Below are 24,463 nucleotides of genomic sequence, written 5' to 3'. Positions count from 1 at the left end.
TCTCCTCCCCAACGCCCTCATTACTGTTGGACACCCCCTCCTTCCTGTGCTGCACCTCCCTCTTTATTTGGAATTGTCGTCAAAACAAGCCTCCCCACATGACTGCGCACCGAACCGGTGTTGCAACATTACATCATTTACAGATGATTAGATGGAAAAAGTAGATGTTATTTAAGACTCAGTGTGTCGAGTCCAGGGGACGATTAGGACGAACAACTGAAATTTTGCATTTATTTTCACTCCCTTTGAGACATCAGGTACCAAATAACCCAGTTACACAAGACTACAGCTCAGCTCGGAGGGCGATTAACGTAGCCGATTAGCGGTATGTTCTCCAACAGTGTAAAAGAAACTGCTGAACTCGATTTTCTCAACAGCTGCTGCATCCACGGGAGCTGAGGCCGGGCCCTGCAGCCCGTGCTCAGGGTCCTGCTGCGTTCGTTTAATGCTGTTTAAGGTTTAATTCCATCCCAGTTTGTCCGGGGTCAGGGGTCAGGTGTTAGGTGACTGTCATCTCCTATAACTGGCAAATGATTTCAAGATATATGCACTTATCATCAAATAATAGTGTCTCCGTGCATCTTTTAATTTAAACTTTAGGGATTGCTCGTTATTTTTATATCAGCAAAAATGGCAACTATGTGGTGGGAATTGACAGCAGGAAGGATCCTACTGTTCTGTCTGGCTGGCTGGCTTCCTGATTCATCGGGAAAAGTTTGCTTTGCACTTCCCTCACACCCGTGTTCTTCCAATGATCCGCAGCCGCTGTGTTTGCTTGTGTTCTCGTCTGTTTATCTTCGGCTATCTGTAGCTTCTCACCACTTCCTTGTCAACATCGGCTTGAACATTCATTGTGTTTTAGACGTTGAGGTTGTGTCGCACGTTTTTCTTGTCACACACAAATCAATTCCCCCTAAATCGGTCTGGTTGGACTTGATTGGTCAGCTGGTTAAATCCTCATTATTGATCAGTCAGTGCAGGAATTGTTGACAATACTGGATTTGTGTGACTGCTAATGACAGAGGACCCTGTGTAAGAGAAAACAGAATGGGACCCAGGATGGGACCTTGTGGGATGCCACAGGAAAGATTAAGGGTGGGGGGGGACCCCTTATGCTGCATTTCTAGTATTGTATTGCTAAACTGATCGATTTGTCATCTTCTGATTCACCAGGTGAGGGAACGTAGTTGATGATAAATAAAGAGGGACCAGGATTCTGCAGAACGCGGCTTTTGTAGAGTAGCTATGCGCTGCAGTTTGTGTAAAAGTGTTGTAACTTGCACTGCTACAGACCAAAACAGGCCTGCTGTCGTCAAAGCCAGACAAGAGCACAAGGATATACAGAAACCTGCTGTTTATTACTTTATATTTAGATATTTAATTCCGCTCCCCCCCGCTGGTATGTTTCCTGCCATAGGGTCGGCACGTTCCCATGACGCTATTTATACAGGAACATGTAGGCGGACGCCTCTATTAGCAGAACATGTGTATTAAACAGACACATGTTAACCTGCCAGGATTCTGACCAGTTGTCGCTAAAGTCAGGTTCCCATTTAAATGTAAATGTTTGCTTTCGTAGCCCCTTCAGGTACCGTTTCATGGCTGGTTTTTCTGAGAGCGCGCAAACGAATTCATCATGGTCCTGAAATACATAAAGAGGGTCCGAGGTATTTGTGCTGTGGGCTGAGTGTGAATTTGTGAGGTGATTAAAAGCTAAATTTAGCCTCCTCTCTGCTCTCGGCTGAACACCGGTGGCTCAGGGGCAGACGTTCTGAAGCTTTTTCCACCACTGGGGGGATTACAGGGGTCGTGGGATTCAGAAATCACAATCAGGAATTGAGGCTTCTGGGTCAGGATAGTAAAGTGGTTCTCTAATGAAGATGGGGCGGCCGTAGAAGGTCCAAATGCCTTTTTAGCTTAAACCAGGCGTCAGGTGCAGGCCTGGCTGTAGCCTTGAGGTTAAAACGTCTCTCGGTAGTTTTAGGAACCGGCTGCTTCTGTCATGGGTGCAACATGTCAGCGAAAAGCACGTCGGTCTCGGCAGTGGAAACAAAGGCAGCTGACAGAGTGACGGGCTGAGGCCTCCAGCCAGCCGTGCCAGCACTCCCACTATCTCCCATCACTCCTCAGCCACTGAACCCAAGAGCCCAGCACTCATGTCCTGGTCTGCGCCGTCAGACTCGGTGCCAAATATCCACAAAGTGACTTTTACAACTACTTTTGTAGTACTGTGGCTTTTGGCTGCAGTTACTGAGGCTCAGGAGTTACGACAGTGACTTTTCCATCACGTTCTGCTTATGCGAGAGTCACCACCTCATGGAATCGTGGTCGCAGATTCCCCGTTGATGCCAGTGAACGTGAGCGTTGACCAGTTTGCTGCGTCGGCGCTGTCACGACGCTGTCATCCAACTCTGTGGCCACCGTTTGAACTATAGATGCAAAATTGCTGCTTGTATTCTATTTAAATGATGAAATGGTTCCTGCATGCTGTTATGAAGGAGGTCGGTCAGTGTGTGTGTGTGTGTGTGTGTGTGTGTGTGTGTGTGTCAGCGTCACATTCTGACATTCAGTGTTGGAATGCAGAGTGAGGGAGTGAGCAGTACGGAGGTCACAGTTCAAAGAGTGTAACTCCAAAGACACTCAGAAGCTGCGTTAAAGCTGATGGAAGCCAGGAAGCTGCAGGGTGCCAGAAAGACAAATTCTTCATCTCTGGTTCACTTCGCTTACAAAACCTGGTCCTATCTAACATTTACGTTGGGGGGAAATGTACCAGCATGAGATGATTAACGACACGGACTGAAGCTGAAGATGTTATATTCAAATGAAAAAGGATGAAATTTGATCTCGTAACATATATTTGAACTTTAAACACCACAGGTAATGAATTTAAATGAATAAATCTCTGATTAAGTGTCTGAAAGCGTCATTAAACGCAACGGCGTTCCAATAGCTAGGTACATTTTTATCATTTTGAAACTAAAATATGATCAATAAAATGATTAAAACAACTAAATTTGATAGAAGTCTGAATATTTAAAGCTAATTTAGCCTCCTGTCACTAACTGGAAAGAAAGAAGGAGCAATATGGTACAAAAATCTTTTTTATTTAGTAACAGTTTTGTAAACATTTGAGGTAAATGAACATTTACATCAACTTGTTCTTACAAAAGAATCATTCATACACAAGGCACTTCTCTTGTTTAAGACAGCATTGAAAACAGGTCGCTGTTCTGAGCATCGAGCGATGGTTTTCTTCTCCCTGACAAGCCAGAGGAATCATGCTCTGCATGAAAGGTAAGAGAGGAGAGTTTTTGGAGGAGTCGCCGGGACCGGATCTGAACCACAACATCCTGTTAGGGTTTTGTGTGCGGGGTTAGGGAAGGGCCAGCTACCCAGCGAAATTTCTGTCTACAGTGGAGTCCTGAAAGGTCAGCGAGAACAAACATAAAAATAATACCTCGAATTATTTATCCCTCTCTCACTTAAAGAGAAAAAAACAAAACTTCAAGCTCATTTGAGCTCGAGATCCTTTTTTAAATACTGTCTTTTCTGTGAAGAGCCACTGCGGTTTTTTGGGGGGGGGGTTTCTTTAAGACTTGGTTTTCTTTCCATTGAGATCGGCCGTCAGGTTCTCGCCACCTTGTTTTTCGCTCTCTATTTCTACCAATATTGGCACTGAAGAACAGCAATTTTTCTCTCCTAAATGTGCAAATCTTTATCACCTACCAAAATGTAAACTTTAGGGATCAAAAACAAATGCAGGACAAGTTTTTTTGTGTTTTTTTTTTTCTTTTTCAGCATTTTAACAAGAAACACAAATCGGGGGGTGGGGGGGGGGACGAACCATTTATCTGTGTGGGCCTGTTTCTTCTGTCGTTAAAGAAACTGAAAATTAACAATACACCTGTAGGGTACAGAGACATTACGCCACACTAGCATTTCCTAGTCCCCCCTCCCCTGAAGATAAGCCGGTATTACGGTGTAACGATCTATATCCGACGCTTGTGACTGCACACATTGTTAGCGTGTACTTGCAGCTTTCCTCCAGAATCGAACAATGATGAAAGTGTCACTCAGCTTATAAGTGAAGCCTCGACGTGAGTGAAGCAAACGGTAACACGACAGAGAGGTGTTGGGGGAGGGGGGGTGCAGTTAAAGGTCTGGACTTCAAAAGATCTCTAAGATTCAATATTAACACAACAAAATAGAAGCCACCGACTTTGACTGCTACACAGCGGCTGTTCTGATACTCGCAGTCGTCTCGTCGTCTTTAGCTCTTCCGCAATCACTAACTACTCCAAGTGCGCGCCTTGCCAGGGAAAAAAAATAAATTCAGTTTAAATAGGACTTTTTAGAGTAAAACTAAGGAAGAAGCACAATGGTGGAAATAAATCAAGGATCGCTCTCAATCGATGATCAAAAACAGAGGGAGGGGTTGGGAATCGGGTGGGAAATTTCAACCTTCGGAAGGCAGTTCCAGAGCAATACTGTTTATTCTCGGCCTCAGATGTGGGCTGGCCTGTATTTCTGTGTGTTTCAGGGTTACCTGCAGGCAGCAGGTGTCAGTGGGCAGAGGCCGGACAGGCGACGCCTCATCTCCCCGCTTTAGTCAAGTATTTCTTCTTTTTCTTTTGATTATCGTCTGGTGATAAAGCGTTCCCGGAGAGCCGGGTGCAGGTTTGACCCGCTTCCTGTCCACACCACACCTCAATACGAGAGCTCACATCTTTCCGCTCCATCTGTTCCACCTCTGCAGGAAGCGTTGCAGCGGAACCACGGTCAAAAAAGCCAAACACGCCATCTTTGGTCAGTGAATCGGTGAGTTGGAGGTCTGCGAGCTCTGGTATGTACAGTCACGCTGAGCAAAATATGTGCACCGTGTGTGGGAAGAAAAGGAAAAAAAAACATTTCCACAATAATTATTGATAACACAACAGCTGTTTGTTCCGAAACTCCAGGAAGTGCTGCAACAAAAAGACCTTCCAGGTCGAAAAAACAATTGCTGAAGCCACCTGTTGGGGGTCACAAAGTGCACATCTGTGCCGCCGTAGAGATAAACACCACTGACATGTGAGTGAGCTGTCTGGCCAGACATCAAATAATAATAATGAGCTGTGCAACAATGCCCGCCGCCTTTGCTTCCTCCCGGTAAAATGAAAGAAAAAGTCAGTCATTGTTTCAACTCGTGATGCATCACAGGTCCCTCAGTTTGAACAGAAATGCGATGACGTCTCAGGCAAAGCCGAATACGTCGCTGAGAAGCTTCCGTCACATTGTCCCCGTGTCCCTCGAAGCCATTCCACTCGGAATCGCTGCCTGATCACTTTTATCTGTCAATAAATTAAGACCGTCCAGAACCACAAACCTCAACTACTCTGCAACTCACCGATTGCACTGAACTACAGATGCCGCTGGAGCTGTTTCGTATTGTTTCGTATTGTTTCTGCTCTTGTGTAGCCTGATGTTTTAGCCTTTGCTTTAGCGTCTGCCGGTACCTTTCTGTCTGAGAATCATTGTGTCTGCGGGGGGTGGAGGTGGGGAGAGCAGAGGGTGTTGCTGATGGAGGGTGGAGCAGGTTTAGACAGCCAGGTCGCTTGGCCTCGCTCTGACGCTGCTGCTCTTGCTGGCTCGGCTAAGTCGCCGAGGGTCCACGCCGGCCGTCGCCGGAGGCTCGTGCATCTCCACCCTGGTGGTGGAGACGCCGTTTTCCCCCCGCTCCTTCCTTCCTCCGCCCCAGCTGCCCGTGTTGGAGGCCGAGCCCGGGCTACTGCTACCTGACGCGGTGACGGTGGTGGTTGTGTTGGTGATGTTGCTGCTGGCGGAAGGGAGCAGCTCCGCATCGACGGGCTGCTGCTGCTCGTCATTGGTGGAGGAGGAGGAGGAGGAGGTGGCCTTCATCTCCCGAGTCTGCTGCTCAGTGGCCAGGTTGGCCCAGTTCTGCTGCGTGGCCAGCCTGTGGTTGTTGTTGTTGCTGATGTAGTAGTGAGAGGCGGAGGGCTGGTGGCGAGGCGGCTCCCGCTGGAGGTCGTCGGTCTTGAACTCCGTGGTCGAAGGCACGGCCGGCGGCGCCACGGGCTGAAGGAACGCCCCACTGCCCGCCGTCACATCAGTGTAGTTGGGGGGGTAACTGGATGGGGCAGTTCTGGAGGCCAAGGCCAAACACTCGGGCTCTGCAATGTTGACCCGGCGCATTGATTCGCGGTCGGGGACAAACTGGTTTGTCACGCCCTGTTTAACTTTCTTCCATCCGAGGTGATAGATCTCTAACAAATTCAGCAAAAGAGACACGCAAGCCACCACAAGCATAAATATAATAAAAATTGTCTTTTCAGTAGGTCTGGAAATGAAGCAGTCTACAGTGTTGGGGCAGGGCCAACGTCCACACTTGTACAGGGGCCTCAGCTGGAAGCCGTAGAGGAAATACTGGCCCAAAATGAATCCCACTTCAAACAGGGTTTTGAATATAATGTTGAACACATAGGTACGCAGCAGTGCACCTCTGATGCGGATTTTGCCGTGCTCATCCCTGATGGGCGGCTTCTCCTTCTTGCCGCCTCCTCCTGCGTCTCCCCCGTTTCTGTAAAGGAGTTCTTTCTCCTCCTGTAACCGGTTTGCTTTCCGCAGCTCCTCCTCCTTCTCCTTCCGCTTCTCCTCCATGCGGACGATGTGCAGCACATGGCCCAGGTAGATGAGGGTCGGCGTCGACACGAAGATGATCTGCAGCACCCAGAAGCGGATGTGCGAAATGGGGAAGGCCTCGTCGTAGCAGACATTCTCGCAACCGGGCTGCTGGGTGTTGCAGGTGAAATCAGACTGCTCGTCCCCCCAGACCTCCTCGGCGGCTGCCCCCAGCACCAGGATCCTGAAGATGAAGAGGACAGTCAGCCAGACTTTGCCGATGACCGTAGAATGCTCCTGAGCGTTCTCCAACAGCCGCCCCAGAAAGCTCCAGTCGCCCATGCTTCAAGATTTCTAGCCTATGGAGAAAGTACAGGCTGAAGCGGAAGGGTGGGGGGTGGGGGGGGGCAGAGAAATGTAAAGAATTCAGTTAAATACACTGAGCGAAAGCAAGTTTATCTGAACAATAATGCCAAGAGCACGGAAGGGCTGAGACACGCAGAGGAGGACAAACACAGAGGCCCCCCATCTGTAGTCTAACACACTTCGTAGACCTCTGGACCGGCACGCCGACGTGCCCCCGTGGCCTCAGCGGTACTGAAGGTATCTGCTCCCCAACGGACGCCGGTCGGTGAGCACGAAGGCAACGCGTATATCTCAGCACCCGGGGGTTGGCGGGGCTTCGCGGCGTCCCCCCTGCACCCAGTGACTCGCCCTAGACGGCCAGACGAGTCCACCTGTGCGCTGAGCTTCCAAGGGGCTGGCCGCCGTGCACGTTTTTGTGTTGTCACAAAGCACCGAACAAACGAGCGACGCCGCATTTTGATATAAAAGCAGCACCTTTAAACTCTGATGCTTTTGAACCGCTGCATTCCACCTGTTTGCCATAACCCCGGTTCACCCCACCACCCCTGCGCCCCCCCCCCCCAACCCCCCACCTCTGTGTCAGCCCCCTCCTCTCTCACCTGCTCGCTCCACTGCCCAGCAGGCATGTGCTGAGATCAACATTATAATGTTTGAAAACAGCATTTAACAGAGATGGGGCTCTGGCGTGGCACATGGACAAGAACAAATACACACACACGCACACAGGCAGGTGTGTGTGTGTGTGTGTGTGTGTGTGTGTGTGTGTGTGTGTGCACCCGCGTGGGTGCGTGTTTGTTCAACTACCCTCCCTTCCTCTACTCGAGCCAGAGAAAAATTGTCAGTGGAGCATTAAAAGATAATAACACAAAATTTAATTTTAAGTTAATTATTCCCCTTTTATTATTATAAATGGAATAATTTAGTCAAAGTCTAGACCAACTTTGCTATCGAGAAGCAGCATGTTCTACAATGTATCTATATCTAGTGAATAACTATTTTGATTTAAGGAGAGACTTGTCACCCAAAACCTCTCTAACACGCTTAGATCAGCAAGATTCAAGTTAAAACGTATATTTTGGTTGGTTTTGAGTGATAAATGCAAGTGAATACCTGCTGGCCTTGGACAAAACACGGTCAAATCACTGCAAAACCACTCACATGCAGACAGAGAGGGAGAGAAACTTACTAAAATATGCTTGTATGAAAGGTAATAAATCCATGGACTAACTCACAATATGTGTGATACCTGTAAGGGAAAAAAGGCAAATCAAAACACAGGAAATCAAACACAATCCCTTTGTTTTCATTCAAACATTTCCATCCTGATCAATCCTGGTTATTGTTATTATTTTACCACTTATGTGGTGCATTTTTCAAAGTTTAAGAGATATTTATGTGTAACAGACGGAGCCACGGTCAATTGCAAAGCCGTGGTTGGCACAATACCGAGGGTACCAGAGACCTCCGGATTTCCCCCCCCTCGCTCACGTCAAAAGCGCAACTCTTAAATTACCTGATATCACGATAGCCTTGGTCACAGCAGTTTCTAGCCACCATACCTTTAGATCAGAGATGCCATACTTAAACAGGAACAGCAGTTCCATCTGCCATCCGTGCTGCCATCACTGGAGTGCGTGGAAAAGAACGTCGACCTGCAGCGACCCCCCCCCCCTCAATCTCACCAGTCCCAAACTTTGTCCCGCAACTATTTCGCCACCCTGACAGCTCACCGAATTTGACTTGTGTGAATGCTGCCTCCCAACTGGTTCATGCAAACTTTTATCCAGCCGTGCGCCCAGCCTGTCTGTCTGCCACCTGCCCGTTTACGCGCGCAAAAGGAGACGCGTCGCCCGTCAGTTTTTGGAGGTAACTTGGAGTCGTTGCTCACGGGGGCAGAGCTGCCTCACGTTTCCAGCCATGTCTCGACTGTCACATTGTGTGACCATGCATGACTGGAGTCATCAGCCTGTCCGGACCGATACCACGCCCCTGCCAATTAACCCCCCACCCCCGAAAAACACCCTGTGTGTGCCCCAAAATTTACAGTTCTCTCAGAAGCTTATCACCATTTCACCAAAAAGCCAAACACGAACCTACCCAAAAGTTTCCAAGTGTGGAAACTCGTGAAAATTACCTCAAACTTTTAACTTTATACTGTTACAGCTATAAACCTGCAAATATCCACTTTGATATTAAAGTAAAGCGAGTCTGAAAACTTTGGAAAGTTAAGCATTCTTTATCCACGGCTGACACCTGCGTCGCAAGGGGGCGCTATTTGGAACAGAGTATGCACAATGTATGACTAAGAATGGGCAAAAGTGAATAAGAGTCCTCTTTAGATTTATTGTATCGTTGTTGTTGTTGGCGTTTGGAAACATACTGAGGCTGATTTTAAAAAAAATGCTCTGAAAAAGGCCTCCTAGTTTTATCTGCCACGTGCATCAAAGCGTCAGACCGTGTTGTGGCTCATTCGTGACGCATTAGACTGAAATGCACCATGCTGCTGCAGTTTCTCCACATTAAACACAAACCCTGACAAGCACGCTAGCTTCCTTGACCTTGGGTCTGCCTCCTGAGAGCCGTGATTCCGCTTCTAATCAGAAGGCTGAGGTCAAATTCCACTGCCCCCATCTGCATTTTGCTTTTATTCGCTCCCTCCTCACGCTGCCCCCCCCCCAAAAAAGCCCCCAAAAACATTAGCTGTGCGAGAAACTCACTACACTACATGCTTCAAACAAAAATACAAACTTTATTTTATACTGATTTATGAAACAAAGCAAACAGACAATAACAGTTGTTTAAGTGCAACGGCAATTAAAATTTCAAAACTAGAAAATACAGAAACATTTACCTTCAGCATTGCTGTCAAACGTCACACAAACAAACCACACTCATTTAATATGCTTCACACAAAAGGTTACTTGGGAATGACCTTAGCCAAAGGGTCAATGTTAAGTTCAGGATAAATGTAAATACTGTCGCTCTACAGCCCCATCAGTTATGTAAGATCAGTCATCACCCTCATCTGTTCCTGTAGGGGTGTCGCTCTTTTTTCATAACAGATGCGACTAATCCAGCTCGCCTATTCCTGGATGGAGATGGGACAAAGACATTTTCACTTCCAGGGCGGCCAGCCTACCGACCATCTGAGCTGTGATTAACGCGGAGGCTAAAATAAGGCCCATGCTGAAAGATGATACGGCCGTCTGAGGTCAGTGCACGCGGAAACAAAAAGCGACACATGCAGAGGCAGATCAAGGAGTTTGGCAACAATGCCGATGTTAACAATAAATCCTCGTTGGGAAATGCTTGACTGGAAATGGCAGGGATGTGGAGCTTACTGGAATCTAAATGTTTCGATGGTTAAACACCAGTCAATGTCACTGGTACAATATGCGACACGCTGGCTTTTGAATGAACAAAATCATTGGCAAACATTCAAGTAGTTCAAGTATAAAAGGCAGCAGAAGTTCTGATTTGAACAGTGAGGATACATCAAATCTTTGTGGTGTAACTCAATATCTTTTTCCTCAGGAATTACGCCCATTATAAACTGACAATCAAATGTCACATCTGTAAAAGCTTGATTTTTAAAAAAAGCAGTATCACTATGCATCTGATTCAATCAAGTACTGTATAGTAAGAGCAATAATAAAATATTGTACTCGATAAAAAAGGCCGGCGGCAGCCCGTTCGTCCTTCTATTGGCCGCTAGATGGCAGCACACAACTGGGCTCTTCATGGAGAAACATGCGATATTTGGCAACTTCTTCACTAAAAACACACTTTTTAAAACTACATTGTTTAGAAAAAAACCAAAAAAACAAAGAGAATACTTACACTGATAAATTGGTGCAAATTATCATCGGGTTTTTGCATTTCTGCATGCTTCAGTGGCAAAATTGAAGGTCAGAGCAAATGTGCATGTATGACATCAGAAGGGAGGAGATCTAATGCACCTTCTTATTTGATGTGGATATTTTTTTCTGTGTTGAGGTTTCGTTCTCAAATTTGTAAAAAAAAAAAAAAAGATTTAGGTGGCACATTTCTGGTGGCCAAACTGAGACGCAAACTGGAATTTCCCCCCATGAAAGAGAGGATCTGATGCGGAAACAGTCGGTCTGGTCCTTCAGCACACGGTCCTGTTGCTGGTGGAGTCTGAAGAGAACATGTTCTCATTCTTCTTGTTCTCCAGAAGCGTGTTGTCCCGGTGGAAGTTTTCTCGGTTGTATCTCTGCTTTCGCTGCTTTGACCTGGCTGATAACCGCATGAGGGCCTTGGCAATCAGGTAGAAGAGCTCAGCAACATTGAGAACCATACAAATGGCCGACGAGACCACCATGAAGATGGTGAAGACGGTTTTCTCTGTTGGCCTGGAGATGAAGCAGTCGACCTTGTTGGGGCAAGGCCACTGCTCGCACTTGACCAGTCGCGGCATCTGGAAGCCATCGTAGATAAAGTACAGAGCGTACATGAAGCCACCCTCAAACAGCAATCTGAAGAACAAGCTGCAGGTGTAGGTCCACCACAGAGGGCCCGTGATGTGCAGGCGCTTCGTCCTCAGTATCTGCAGGTCGGTCTCCTTCACCTTCTCATCGCCTCCGGAGGCCATAACGGTTCTCTTATCTCCACGTTTTCTGTAGGCCACATACATGGCCACCAGAAGGGCCGGGGTGGACACAAAGATCAGCTGCAGGCACCACAGGCGGATGTGCGAAACGGGAAAGAAATGATCGTAGCAGACATTTTTGCAACCGGGCTGCTGCGTGTTGCATTTAAAGTCGGACTGTTCGTCGCCCCAGACTTTCTCAGCGGCCAGAACCAGAATGGTGACGCGGAAGATGAAGAGGACAGAAAGCCAGATCTTTCCCAGGCTGGTGGAGTGTTTGTTGACCCCACCCAGCTGATTGTAAAGCGTGGCCCAAGACATCGTGGCACAGGGAGGTCAGTCCACCTGAAGGGGGCAGAGAAACCATGAGTTAAGCTCAGAAAACCTCCCTTATTTTATTCTGAACAATGAAAATGACTAGATATTGGGTTTTCCTTGGTCGATTGTATGTTATATGAAAATAAGAATATACGACAACCATACAAGTAAATTGCAAAAGAAAAAAAACAACTTTTGTTTTGAGTTATTTTCTATACTGTAAATCAAAGTGCAGTAAAAACGCTTTAAAAAAACTTTTACATTTCAGTAAAATAGTAAAATAACAAACCCTGCGGCATTGACGTGATTACCTTTGGTGTCGAGTTTGGTGTCAAAAAGGAATTACAATAAAATCGATATTTCAATACTGTTCCATCGGTGGGGAAAAATAAATTAAAATAAATAACCAATCAATCCTGCCTTCGTCCGGTGCTTCAGAGATGAGGCGAAGACTTTCGGGTCTGTGAGCGGTTCTGAGATTCACCTGCTTAAAGAGGATTTCAGTCTTCCTCCTTCGGGGAGGGCTCATTCACACTGGGAGGGGTCATTTTACATTTAACCAATTACTGCTGCACTAAGTTATAATGTAATGGTTCATGTAAGAACAGTCAGTAGAAGACTCGGAATTTAGTCATCCAAACCAACAGCAGAACGTGCAAATTTGCACATGCGATTCCATTTAAATTACGCGGAAATGTTGATGCCAGATTTAGAATTAGAATGTTCTTGTCTCAGTTTAATCTGACACAGTATTTAAAAATATTTCCAATCTAATCTAAATAACACCATATGAATGTAGCTTACATGTGCTCCTGCAGAACTATTTGGTCATAATGCAAATATGCCGTACAAAAACGTGAATATACATTGGGTCTGAGAAACTGGTGGCATGTGATAGTCACTGATATTTACTGTGAAATAACATTTTACAAGCACGAAGCAAAAATGTTAAAGCGAAGCAAAGAGTAACTCGTGATGTGTTTCCTGTGTCTCCTGCACTCCAGAACCTTCTCTGTGCAATAATTCTAGCAAAAACAAGAATTGACATATTTAAATCAGGCCTTTTCACGTCCACGCAGACTACCCGCGTTCTTGTCGTGCTGGTGTATTATTTTATTTCTAATGATTTTACATAAAGTACTCTTACGTCAAACAAGACACCGTGATGCGTTCGTTATTATGAATATTATCATTATTATTACGCAAAAGTCGTTTTGTTCACGAGGGCGGTCGTTTTTTGCCCTTATAATTTAGGCAGCGTTCCATTCAGATTACACAGAGTAAATTCGTAGTTTTTTTGTAAATGTTTAGTCGCGGACAAGGGACTGAACCACTAAATGGAACACGACATCATTTTGTGGGTCAATATCTAAATAGGTGCGTTGAATACGGAACAGGTGTCGCCTTGGAGATGTTAAAAAGTGCCTCTATCCCACCTACATACCTCACTTTTTCACGCACCGCCCGGCGAACGCGCGATGTGACCACAACTCAAACAAACCCGATGATTGAGGACGACGTGACGCAGCAAACCTTAAAGATGCTAATGGCTAAAGTGGCAGCGGATAGTTTTCTGCTTTACTGTCTTAAATTATGGGATTATTAATAAAATTGTACGTTCTGTGAGTTGTGTGAGGAAGTTTGATATTTTCTTCCAAAACCATGATATTAGGAACTCAGCTCCAACTTTTTAGGCCTTGAAGCAGAAACGATAGATGGACAACATAAAATAAAAGATGCTAAATTGACAGGATAGGCTCATATTTTGTCAAAGGCTGCTATTATTTTCCACTTTAACTTCAATACATATTGAATTATTTTTTATTGGTTTGAACAGGTGTAGGTGCTCATGAATGTTGTCGGGATTGCCAACAAGTGCCGTGATTATTGCACTGATGTTATTCTGTTTGTAGATTATTTCTTAGAGGGATCCGGACAAATCCTGTCAAAGTATTGAGGAGGACGAGGTACAGCAAATGGATCTCCACCCATGGTCATAACAGTCCAGCAGATTGTCCGTTAACTCCGTAATCAGGATGATGGTAGACTCCAACTCCAACTAAATTGCTTTTTATCTTTCAAGGACACACGCAGCGGTTTGGGTGGCAAAACATGAAGTCCATGTTTGACTGGCTACGTCACGTGATCCGCTGGCTACGTCACGTGATCCACTGGTTTCACTGGCCGAGGAGGATGGGAATTCCATGGTTGTAATATATGGTGGAAAGTGGTTATTCAATCTAACCGCTGGTGTCCATGACAGCTTGAATCATGTATGGTGAAGCTGTGAGGCCTTCAGGTTGGTGGAGGTTTTGTCCTTCCGATGACCCCCCCATCCTCTTTAGTGTTTTCTGTTTTTCAGAAACATATCTGTGCAAATCAAGTTCCTCAAAAATAATCCTGGCATTGGGTTAACATAACGTTTAGTGAGTAATTAAGGTGTGGCTCCATTGAGGTCACACAATAAATGTGAACTTGTATTGTGATTGGTCAAAGAAGGGGTCTTTAGGTTTGGAATACACGAATATTGGAACATGCTAATGTCAATATTACCTTAACCTTTCGTTCATCATTTGGGGAATTGCTTTTTTCTCTTTTTAACACTAATTTTCTGACTTCCTAAGTGAGCCACACTAGCTACACCACCACACCACTGCCGCCTCACTGGTGCAGTCACAAGGTGGTCAGAGCACCTCGTAGAGACCCTCCAAATGCTATACATGCAAAAAAATCTAACTTTTATTTTCAAGGAGGTGATGCCCTAAATAGTTTGCCAAGTTGTCTTTGCTGCAATTTCACCAGTTTTAAAAACATTTAAATACGGTACATTTAACACCTTTGTTTAATATGCTCTTCCACAGGGCATGACTGTCCTTTAAGAAATAGTCTTTTTTTTTTTCAAGCTGAATCTGAAGACTACAAAGTTTCATTCCTCCTGTTGTCCAGAAGCGTGTCCTGGTTGAACTTTGATTCGCTGGTATATCTCCGCTTACGCTGCTTTGACCTGGCTGATAACCGCATGAGGGCCTTGGCAAAAAGGTAGAAGAGCTCAGCAACATTGAGAACCATACAAATGGCCGACGAGACCACCATGAAGATGGTGAAGACGGTTTTCTCTGTTGGCCTGGAGATGAAGCAGTCGACCTTGTTGGGGCAAGGCCACTGCTCGCACTTGACCAGTCGCGGCATCTGGAAGCCATCGTAGATAAAGTACAGAGCGTACATGAAGCCACCCTCAAACAGCAATCTGAAGAACAAGCTGCAGGTGTAGGTCCACCACAGAGGGCCCGTGATGTGCAGGCGCTTCGTCCTCAGTATCTGCAGGTCGGTCTCCTTCACCTTCTCATCGCCTCCGGAGGCCATAACGGTTCTCTGTTCTCCACGTTTTCTGTAGGCCACATACATGGCCACCAGAAGGGCCGGGGTGGACACAAAGATCAGCTGCAGGCACCACAGGCGGATGTGCGAAACGGGAAAGAAATGATCGTAGCAGACATTTTTGCAACCTGGCTGCTGCGTGTTGCATTTAAAGTCGGACTGTTCGTCGCCCCAGACTTTCTCAGCGGCCAGAACCAGAATGGTGACGCGGAAGATGAAGAGGACAGAAAGCCAGATCTTTCCCAGGCTGGTGGAGTGTTTGTTGACACCACCCAGCTGACTGTAAAGCGTGGCCCAAGACATCGTGGCACAGGGAGGTCAGTCCACCTGCAAATGTAAGAGTTTATGGCGGTACTTGCTTTTGGCTTACATTTCAAATTACACTCTTCACACCATGTAAATTTTAAAAAAAAATCTGTAAAAATCTATACTTTATGAATAGTTTACATAAGCAGTTTTAGTCAAACCTTTACAAAAGTGCTAAAACACTGTCCACACTAAACCGGATTAACCTGTTGACCTGAAACTTGCTGAAAAATGTTTTCCAGATTTTCCATTCAGAAGTCTTTTGTCCCCATGTGTATAGCATTTCTGTTTAAGTGTGTGTTTTATTCACGTCACTTCATTTTCATCATGAAAAGCCAGGTTACACCGATGAAACCAAAAGCCTTATTTTTAAAGTTAAATCAACTTCCCTTTGTTTCAAACCCCCTCCTGAAGCAGCACTCATCACATCAGAACGAGTCACACCAGCATTTTACTGCAGAACTTACCTGTTTTGGTGAAACCGGTGGAAAACGTCTCAGCGTTTTTCTACAATAGACAAAATCACTTATTTCCTCTCCTGTAATCCAGGGCAAACCGCTGTTGGTGAGCAGAAGTTGAGACTTTGGCGCTCCTTCTGCAGTGTGACGGATGCACCTGTGTCTTGAGGGGAATTTTCTAATCTCCCTGAAGGCAATAAGGTAGGAGCAGAGCTTCCGGGTGGGGCCAATCATTCCGTGCAAGAGAGCGCTTAAGCAGTGCACGCGCCTCATCTTCTGATGATCAGCACACGTCCATTTTGTTGTCAATGGCAAATTATTATAGCCAACAACAGTTTTAGTAGGTAGTTTAACCATTTTATCTCCTCAAACTTATAAAGCAGAATGCTTTGAAACACCTCAGGCCTGTAATTTATGTCTATACAACAGCTCTTGTGTCCTGTCTGTGCTTTACAGTACAACCAGCTCATCTCATGTGGTGGTAAGTGTCCTCTAAAATCACTGTCAACTTTAAATGTGACAGATGACCGGAACAGAAATTTTCATATTCTGTGATCCAGCAGCGTACACACGTACATGTGATCTGTAGCCTTTACAGTTCTCATCGTTCTATAAATGTAACTATAGGTTTGTCATGGTTATCTGTTGTGTTCTTTAAATATTTTGGGTATGCTGCAGTGGGGTGTGTAGCATAGTCTGTCTGACTCATTTTCAATTGTTCACATTGTTGTTCTCATGCTTAAACAGCAGACAAACAAGAACAAATCACAACTCTTTTAATGTTCGACCCGAAAGACTCCAAAAGGCACTTTGATAGCACAGATTTTTGTTGGCAAATTCAAATAATTCTGTTGCTAAAAGCAAACAATTGAGTTTAAAGAGAGAGAAATGTGATTCTTAGTGCGTTCAAGATTTTAAAAAATAAATCAGTGTTTTTTCAAAGCGAGACGATGTCAATGCTCCTCCTTCAGTTTGGCCAAACTCATGAGGAGCTGGTCTCTCCTGGCGATCCTGGCTGACAGATGCTGACCGTCGTTGGGGATCAGCTCATACATTTCCTGCAGACATCAGTCAGTTCAGTTCAGGAAACACCTGATTGATGGGTTATGTATTCATTAATAATATAAAATGATGGAAAAGCAGAGGATTAGATAGATTATTCCTCAGATGTATTGTGAAATCTGTATTTGTGTCTAAGCTGGCAGAGGCAGACTTGGCTACCAATGAGGGGTTGTAGTCATTCAAACTTCATACAGCAATGCTAAAACGGACCAGGTGAAACTTAACAGCCGAAAGTTCTGCATTTTAAGCAAATGGAGAAGGCAAAGTTGTGACTTGTGTTGCTAAATTGAAACAACAAGACTTTCCATAATTCCTAAATAGTCCTGTGTTGCTGAATATTGGGGCTAGAAGACCTGAATCAGCACGTTTTCAAATGGGTAAGCTGTGCAGTTCAAGTTCCCACCTCTTTCTCTGAATGTTAAAACCACAGCATTTGTATCACGTCCTCTCCCTTCACCTCCACCTACCCCACAACATCTCCCCTGGCGACATGGTGGCATAGTTGTTAGCACAATTGCCCAAGCTGAAGGTCTTAGTTTCAGGTCCCAGGTACAGCGAGCTACTGTGTTGACTTGGTACAGCCTGTGTGGGTTTTTCTCGGGGTGCTCCAGTTTCACCCTCCATCAAAAGCTTTTGGGTCATGTTCATCCACATTGGTGGCTGCACTGGACCCCCCCCCCCCATACCGGCCTCAAAACTTCAATGTTCAGTTTGTATAATGACAATAAAGTCTGATCCCGGAACCTCAAACCCGACTCCTGCGGTTGTGGCAACCTGCCTCAACTGGTTAAGTTAGAGGTAAATGCACACGGACTAGACGGACAGCTTTCTGCTGCTATAGTAGGTTGTTTGTGCCCCGGGCTGTCCTCACATTACCACCTGGCCGAGCTCTGGCTTTAATTCAAGAGTTCAAGACCGATTCATTCACACCACTTTAGTATTATACTTACTTTGACAACGCTTTTGGCGCTCTCCCCAGAGAATTCTGGTACAGGCCCAAAAGAAGCCAACACCCTCCTTATACCCTCTCCATAGCGCTTCATGTAGTCCACTAAACCTGCGGGAGCAGCAGGTCATGAGGGAAGTCCAGGAAAGGAGAGAAGAGGGAATAATTCAAGCTTGAATCGATGCCATGCGTTTCCCCCCCTCCAATTAATGTTTTCCCAAGAGACAAATCAAACAATTGTACATAAATGTCTGTGGTAAAAGGGGAAAATACATGCAAAATTAAATCCTAGGAAAATTCTCAATTTAAAAACTCAAACTGTGGTTTCTTAACATATATTATGATATATATATTCATGCATCACAGAGACGAGGTCTGTGTTGTTTTCTTGTTTTTTTAAATTTTAAAAAAGGAAATCAGGCGTGATCAAAAACGGAAAGCAGTGTACCAACAGACAGAGTTGGCCCGTGATTTGAAGGCCGCAATGTGGGCTCGGAGTTTTAGATTGCTGGTGTGAGGGAGTGTATTCACTGCTACCTATCAAAAGACTGCTTTGTTCTGTCTGTGTGTGTGTGTGTTCATGCGTGCAAGTACAGTCAGGGTCACTCTGAGTTTCACACTCCCCTTTGATATTCTCCATCTCCCTGTGGTTTTCCCTCTCTCTTTCGAACACCCCGTACAGTTCATGGGTTCTACGTCACGGATGCCTGGGATGTTTAAAACGTGTGTTTCGCCAGTCTTTGGAGAGGAAGCATTACCATCAGGTGCATTGAGGTGCATGGTTTCCATGGGACCTATGAACGCGTAACGCATTCCGAGCCCCTCTGACATCACCAGGTCGATGTCCTGGACAGATATGATGCCGTCCTGTTGGAGTGCAAGACAAAGAGTTGGAAGACACTTTAGCAGAAGCTGTGTGCACAGTAGTCGTGTGATGTGGTCGACCGTTCAGTCCTGGGACGAGTTAATCTTTGAGTGTATTGATTTGTTGGCTGATCAGTGGACAATTTTATCTGCCCACTCAACTGGGAAAGAGCTGACCATTGTTTGCACGTTTCAAAAGTTATTCATGAAGCTTCCTTTACATAAGTTACATGTGAATATTTTGCTTAATACAATTAATATGTGTCTGTATACCATGCCAATGGTACAACTCCTGTTTGTTTCCATTTATTTTTACCAAAACACACAGCAGATTCCGGTCAGTTTCATAGAGAATTTTAGTATTGAAATAGTTGCCATCTTTATTCCCCTTCAGCTCGTCTAACTTTTAAATCCACCGACATTTACAAAGCTTAAAAACAGCTGGCGTCTAATTGTTCCAGAATATAACCCTGACTGTTTCCATTTGACTTCCCCGCTGAAATAAAGTTCCTCCCTAATCAGCAATCGTTGCACTCTTGGAGCGATGCGGACAGTAGAGGATGAGAATGGAGGGGGTGGATGTAAGTAGAGCCACAGGGAGTCCTTCAGTGATCACTGGCTTAGAGATACCTGTTGGCCGGCCGCGCAGGAAATCAAAGCTTGTACGCTGAGACGGAAAGTCCACCTCTCGTCATGATGAGAGGGACAGGGTTGTCTTTGTTAGAGCCGAGGGTCCAACAAGACGTCTGTTATCTGAGCAAAGCCTGATGATTGGGGGCATCTTTTCCCATATAATCACTAGAGGGAACCAGACACTTTCCCAACCACAATGCCTTCCTACACTGCCTGTGCACGCATGCTAAGGTTTAGTCCTTTTTATCACACAAAAAAGAAAAGGAATGCAAGTTGCAGTTGAATGCAACCAAGACAGGATACAGTTTTACTGCAGCACTTAGTTAATTACCTCATATTAACATACTTTGCTTATCGTGTGTCTGCAGTCACGAGAGTGCATTTATCAAAGATTTCCCCATATGATTCTAAAATGTGTCTGTTACACTTCTGTCACTTCTGAATTTGTGACATACAAACGCGTGATTTTCGAGGCTGAGGATTAGCCCCAAGGGCAGACTAGTGACCCGTTCCAGATCTCAAGTCAGTGCTGAGAAATGCACGGAGTGCAAATTAACTCCACCAACAGGTTTTTGCAAACACAGAAAGGGTAAAACCCGAGGCTAGAATTTGAACACCTTACTGTGCCCTCGTCATTTTTACATTTCTGTGAAAGGTTTGGATTAATCAGGTGTTAGGTACGTCTAAATCGTTAACAGCCATGTGGGGCTTTTGTCAGCTTGCTCTCAGGGTTAATTTATTTTCATGCTACGGTCACAAGTGAGGGATCAATACTCTGCATACACTGTTGTGTACGAGAGTCTTCACAGGCCTGTGCCATGACAATTATCAGACGCTGCATTCATGACAGGCTACCAAGTGAAAAAAGCAGTGAGAGGAGAGGTAAACACAGCTCTCCTTTCTGTCTTCTGCCCTGACTGAACAAACAAGATTTTTTTAATCTGGAGATATGCACTCTTGACTCGTCACGAACCAATAAAGGAGTTGGACTGAATTCCTGGTATGTACAGCTGAAGTGTAAGGACGACCATGACCTCGTATCTATCCCAATTCCTTGACTAATTCCAGGCCCAGCTAGTAGGTTGGTCCATTTTGTTGCCATAATACATAAGCGTCCAGTTAATCGTGTTCATTTTTGTTGCGTCATTTTGGTTCCGTCTTTGGACCTTCAGTTATTACACCACAGTTTACGATGCCATGTGAGGTTTTTGGGTGTTGTTGCTTTGGAGTCTGAATCAAACAGCCTCTGAGCCATGTTGCTGGGTGAGTGAATGATGATCCTTGACTAATTTACTCTGCTTAGTCCTTGTGTGAAAATGAAACCATGAAGGACATTAGATGAGCTAAGCTTTAGCACCAGTGTGGGTGGTGATATCATGATTCAGCTCCTCATCCAGCAGGGGGCAGTCTGTAACCGCTCCTACTTCTGTGTAAGTAATCTCTGTCAGTGTTAACCAATTTGGTCTTCATTACCTGACAAGAGGCAAAATTATTTAGGTAGTGCAGAAACCTAAGCGACACTGACCTGGACTAGCCTCCAAGACTCTGCAATTATGGCAGCCTGTACTCTGTTGAGAGCAAAACCGTCGATCTCTTTCCTCAAACAGACCGGCACCTGCCCGACCTAAAAGAGGGAAAATGATCAGGAAAGGCAACGACTGCACAGTTCACTTTGAGGACGATCACCTTGGTCATAAACGTTCGGGCGGTGTCCATAACAACCGCTGCCGTCTCCGGGTGAGGGACCAGCTCCACCAGTTTGACATAGTAAGGTGGGTTTACCTGTCAAGTCAAGCATAAACATGCTATTATAACATCCTTATAGAGCAGAATTAAGAATTTACACATCAGCCCAGGCAGATTACATAAGTATTTTTGCCTATTTACAGATGAAACTGCTTTGAACTGACCGGATGAGAGACAAGGCAGCGACTCCTGTTCTGCACTTTGGAGAAGACGTTGCTTGGCACCAGACAGGAAGTAGAGCTGCTCAGGATGACATCTTCCCCTACCAGACACTCGATGTCCCGGAAGACGCTCTGCTTGACCTCAAGCTGCTCGAACACACACTCCTAAATACACGTTTGTTCAAAGAGGGAATTACAAAATGGACAAACACAAATCCTAAATACTGTCACGCGAACAGCAGAAAAAGGAAATTATAAATAATGATTTGAATTTCAGGTCCCCCTATTGTGAAATAAAATCAGTCTATACATTGAAAGCACTAAAAGTAACAATTGATTACCCCTGTTGAAAGGCAGCATTAGTCACAAGCTTTTTTATAGGGTTTTATGTCATTTGTCAAGAATGTGGAACTGCAATAATGGCCTGGACCAGCAGCATGCCTCTTCAATGCATGGATAAAAGCATGATGCTCTGCTCATTAACAGCATACCTACTGTAGTTAAGCTAGTTTCTATTGAAACGAGAGCATGCAGCAGTTCCAGTTCCCCAGTCATCTGGAAAGTTCTCTGAATTAAGATTCAGATTTAGCTCTGGCACAAATGTTTGTGTTTGTGTGTGTGTGTGTGTGTGTGTGTGTGTGGGGGGGGGGGGGGGCATGTTTGTTAGGGATATTTTGATGGTTATGTCTGCTTGTGGTGGAGAACATGCAGAAACCCTCCCTCCAAGGTGAAGAGAACTTTTGTTCACTTGCACCGTCTCCCTGCCAAATGAGCTGCCTTCTTGGCAAAGAAAAAGAAGGTTTCTTTTGTTATTACAAGTGGCTGTTTAAAATTGACTGGGTTTAAGATCTTAACCATGGCAAGATGAGTGACTTTATTACATGCTACTACTAAAATAATCATAAGCAATGATGTGTTCTCTAATAAGAACACTGATCTACAAAAAGCGTTTAAGGCCTTGGATGTTTACCTAAATTGACACACCACATTAACTAACAGTATTGCGCCCCCTCTTGGATAGACTGTGTCATCGCAATTCCAAAACATCGTGCTCAAGAAAATCATTGCAGAATTGAAATGATTTTAATTTTGATTCAAATTGACATAATTGTGCCAGTTTCTGATTTTAGAAAGACAGACACATTGGTGTGGGAAATGTCGCCTTTCACCTGGACAAAGAAGGCTCCCTCCAGCGCCTGGGCCAGGTCATCATGGCTGCTGAGTAGTGCATGTTGTTGTGAGGCCTTCAGTTGCCCTCTCAGCATGTGAGCTTCCTCTAGCTCATCCAGCTGCTTCCTGAACCGACACAGAGGGGAGGTGAGCACCACTCTCGTTGTAAAGACTGCAAAATATACTGAATAACGCTTATTCAGCATAAAAAAATAAAGTAAAATCACACAGAAATTTAAAATGATTTTTGTGGTGAGCTATAGCTCATAACTGGTTATAATCTCTGGAGACGAGACCATATCTGATGAGGCAATCCAGTATTTTCCTGGCTAATTTTCTCCCAAAACCCTTAGTCATTCACCTGTAATGTTTAACTTGTAATCACAAGGCTATGTCTATTTGTCCTAAAGTAAGAGAAGGTCACTGAGCATGCCACAGCCGTATCTTCAATGGTTGATATTTTGATGGGGTTTCATGTATTTCCTTTACTTGAGCTAGCTGATTAAAAGATGACCCTGAAAGTACTCTTTTTTCACAGTTATAACTGGTCGTCACCTCTGAAATTCCACTTATGCATCCATAGTCTGGTCTGCAACTGCATTCTCAGAGTAGAAAGCTTGGATATGTGTGTGTGTGTGTGTGTGTGTGTGTGTGTGTGTGTGTGTGTGTGTGTAAGATATAATTATAATAACGAAAATGTGTTGATACTTTTAACACATACATTTGCTCTGTGGGGTTCAACAGGACACAAGGTTACACTTAAAGGTTTAACAATTATGTTATAATTACATTACAATATTTTTCTCAGCAAAAAGAATTCGACGTGATTTTGTGTTAACTTATACAAAGCATAATTTGGTGCACCAATAAACAGCTAATATATTCCTCTCTTGTCCTGGGTCCATACTATTAATGTGTGTACATCCAGAATAATGTGAAGCTAACTTAACATTTTAAGTGATTTATCCTGAACACATTGGCCCTGTCTATGGAGAATAAAGAGACAGATGAGTAAATCCAGACTGATCCTTACCTGATCTCTGTGATGGCCTTGGCTGCCTGACCAGGTTGGTTGTCATAGAGCTTCACATTGTAGCCTCCACTTATAAATACCATAGCCCAAGAACGGCCTATAAGCCCACTGCAAACGCAAAACAATGTATGGAATAATTAATTATTGGATAGCATAAAATAAGTTGCATCTCTGACATTGTGATTGTTTTTTGGTACTATGGTGCAATTTTGAAGCGGAATGAAAATAATGACAGCCATTAATCCTTAACGTTAAAGTATTCTGAATACCTGAAAATAAAAATTTAAACAAGTCACCTAAGTTTGATGGCATGTCATACTCAATCACTACGATGCAATCAAACCAGTTGGTGCAAAGTGCAAAGTGTTTTTGCAAAAATACAATAATATCTTCACATTAACGTTTCTTAGAGATAATTTCTTGCTCACCTGCCGACTACAGCGACAATATCCATTTTAGAAGAGCTACAGCGCGCAGAAGCTGTCAGGATCTTGAGCTAAAACCTGCTGGTGCAGCTTTACGGCTGGTGGTCCCGCCCCCTGCAATACGATCAGCGTTACGGGAAGCCGGAAGCCTCAAACGAGTTAAAGCGGTTTGCATTTGCCTTTTCCTGCAAGTGAATCTGCGTCGCTAGCACCATTCTGGTTGTTTGTCCAGTATGTCCATATAAACACACATGCATATTTGTTTCCAATGAACCTAACAATCATCACAGCCGAAAACGAATCCACTATTTGTAAGCGCGTGCACTCGTATCCTGGCAACGAGTGAGCGCTTCATCCAATTATATGAGCG

General features: G+C 44.8%; 4 protein-coding genes across 9 annotated transcripts; all 4 read right to left on the bottom strand.

Moving 5' to 3' along the window:
* Positions 1-5,442: 5,442 nt before the first annotated feature.
* gja3 (gap junction protein, alpha 3) lies at positions 5,443-9,622 on the bottom strand. 5 transcript variants are annotated; one of them, XM_029850240.1, is made up of 3 exons: positions 9,082-9,622; positions 8,171-8,230; positions 5,443-6,995 (listed from the first exon to the last, which is right to left on the bottom strand). In XM_029850240.1, exon 3 carries the CDS (start codon positions 6,958-6,960, stop codon positions 5,578-5,580), a length of 1,383 nt encoding a protein of 460 aa, XP_029706100.1. In that variant the 5' UTR covers positions 6,961-6,995; positions 8,171-8,230; positions 9,082-9,622; the 3' UTR covers positions 5,443-5,577. The 5 variants fall into 5 exon arrangements, with proteins under 5 accessions (XP_029706100.1, XP_029706114.1, XP_029706090.1 ...); XM_029850254.1 differs by having other exon boundaries at positions 8,217-8,230; positions 9,082-9,102; XM_029850230.1 differs by lacking the exon at positions 9,082-9,622 and adding an exon at positions 8,498-8,950.
* Positions 9,623-9,714: 92 nt separating this feature from the next.
* On the bottom strand, positions 9,715-12,393 carry LOC101067601 (gap junction beta-2 protein-like). 2 transcript variants are annotated; one of them, XM_029848903.1, is made up of 2 exons: positions 12,201-12,393; positions 9,715-11,938 (listed from the first exon to the last, which is right to left on the bottom strand). In XM_029848903.1, exon 2 carries the CDS (start codon positions 11,912-11,914, stop codon positions 11,114-11,116), a length of 801 nt encoding a protein of 266 aa, XP_029704763.1. In that variant the 5' UTR covers positions 11,915-11,938; positions 12,201-12,393; the 3' UTR covers positions 9,715-11,113. The 2 variants fall into 2 exon arrangements, with proteins under 2 accessions (XP_029704763.1, XP_003962276.1); XM_003962227.3 differs by having other exon boundaries at positions 9,717-11,938; positions 12,223-12,392.
* Positions 12,394-14,626: 2,233 nt separating this feature from the next.
* On the bottom strand, positions 14,627-16,224 carry LOC101067830 (gap junction beta-2 protein-like). Its single transcript, XM_003962228.3, has 2 exons — positions 16,063-16,224; positions 14,627-15,616 (listed from the first exon to the last, which is right to left on the bottom strand). The coding sequence occupies exon 2, from the start codon at positions 15,590-15,592 to the stop codon at positions 14,828-14,830; it is 765 nt and encodes a 254-aa protein (XP_003962277.2). The 5' UTR covers positions 15,593-15,616; positions 16,063-16,224; the 3' UTR covers positions 14,627-14,827.
* Positions 16,225-16,812: 588 nt separating this feature from the next.
* On the bottom strand, positions 16,813-24,257 carry cryl1 (crystallin, lambda 1). The gene is made up of 9 exons (XM_011613442.2): positions 24,097-24,257; positions 23,669-23,776; positions 22,635-22,761; positions 21,469-21,630; positions 21,245-21,340; positions 21,084-21,182; positions 18,820-18,928; positions 18,066-18,172; positions 16,813-17,111 (listed from the first exon to the last, which is right to left on the bottom strand). Exons 1-9 carry the CDS (start codon positions 24,120-24,122, stop codon positions 17,007-17,009), a joined length of 939 nt encoding a protein of 312 aa, XP_011611744.2. The 5' UTR covers positions 24,123-24,257; the 3' UTR covers positions 16,813-17,006.
* Between the last annotated feature and the right edge of the window lie 206 nt (positions 24,258-24,463).

This window comes from Takifugu rubripes, chromosome 1, assembly GCF_901000725.2.
Source record: "Takifugu rubripes chromosome 1, fTakRub1.2, whole genome shotgun sequence".
NCBI classification, from domain to species: domain Eukaryota; kingdom Metazoa; phylum Chordata; class Actinopteri; order Tetraodontiformes; family Tetraodontidae; genus Takifugu; species Takifugu rubripes.
Note: the sequence above shows the minus strand (reverse complement) of the source record. Positions and strands in the feature narration are given on the sequence as shown.

Excerpts from the sequence above, each read along its gene's own strand:
- gja3 (XM_029850240.1), bottom strand. The coding sequence starts at position 6,960 with ATGGGCGACTGGAGCTTTCTGGGGCGGCTGTTGGAGAACGCTCAGGAG.
- LOC101067601 (XM_029848903.1), bottom strand. The coding sequence starts at position 11,914 with ATGTCTTGGGCCACGCTTTACAATCAGCTGGGTGGGGTCAACAAACAC.
- LOC101067830 (XM_003962228.3), bottom strand. The coding sequence starts at position 15,592 with ATGTCTTGGGCCACGCTTTACAGTCAGCTGGGTGGTGTCAACAAACAC.
- cryl1 (XM_011613442.2), bottom strand. The coding sequence starts at position 24,122 with ATGGATATTGTCGCTGTAGTCGGCAG. Across the intron at positions 22,762-23,668 it reads AAGGCCATCACAGAGATCAG|GAAGCAGCTGGATGAGCTAG; the intron begins GTAAGGATCAGT and ends GTGTCGGTTCAG. Across the intron at positions 21,183-21,244 it reads CCCGAACGTTTATGACCAAG|GTCGGGCAGGTGCCGGTCTG; the intron begins GTGATCGTCCTC and ends TCCCTCTTTTAG.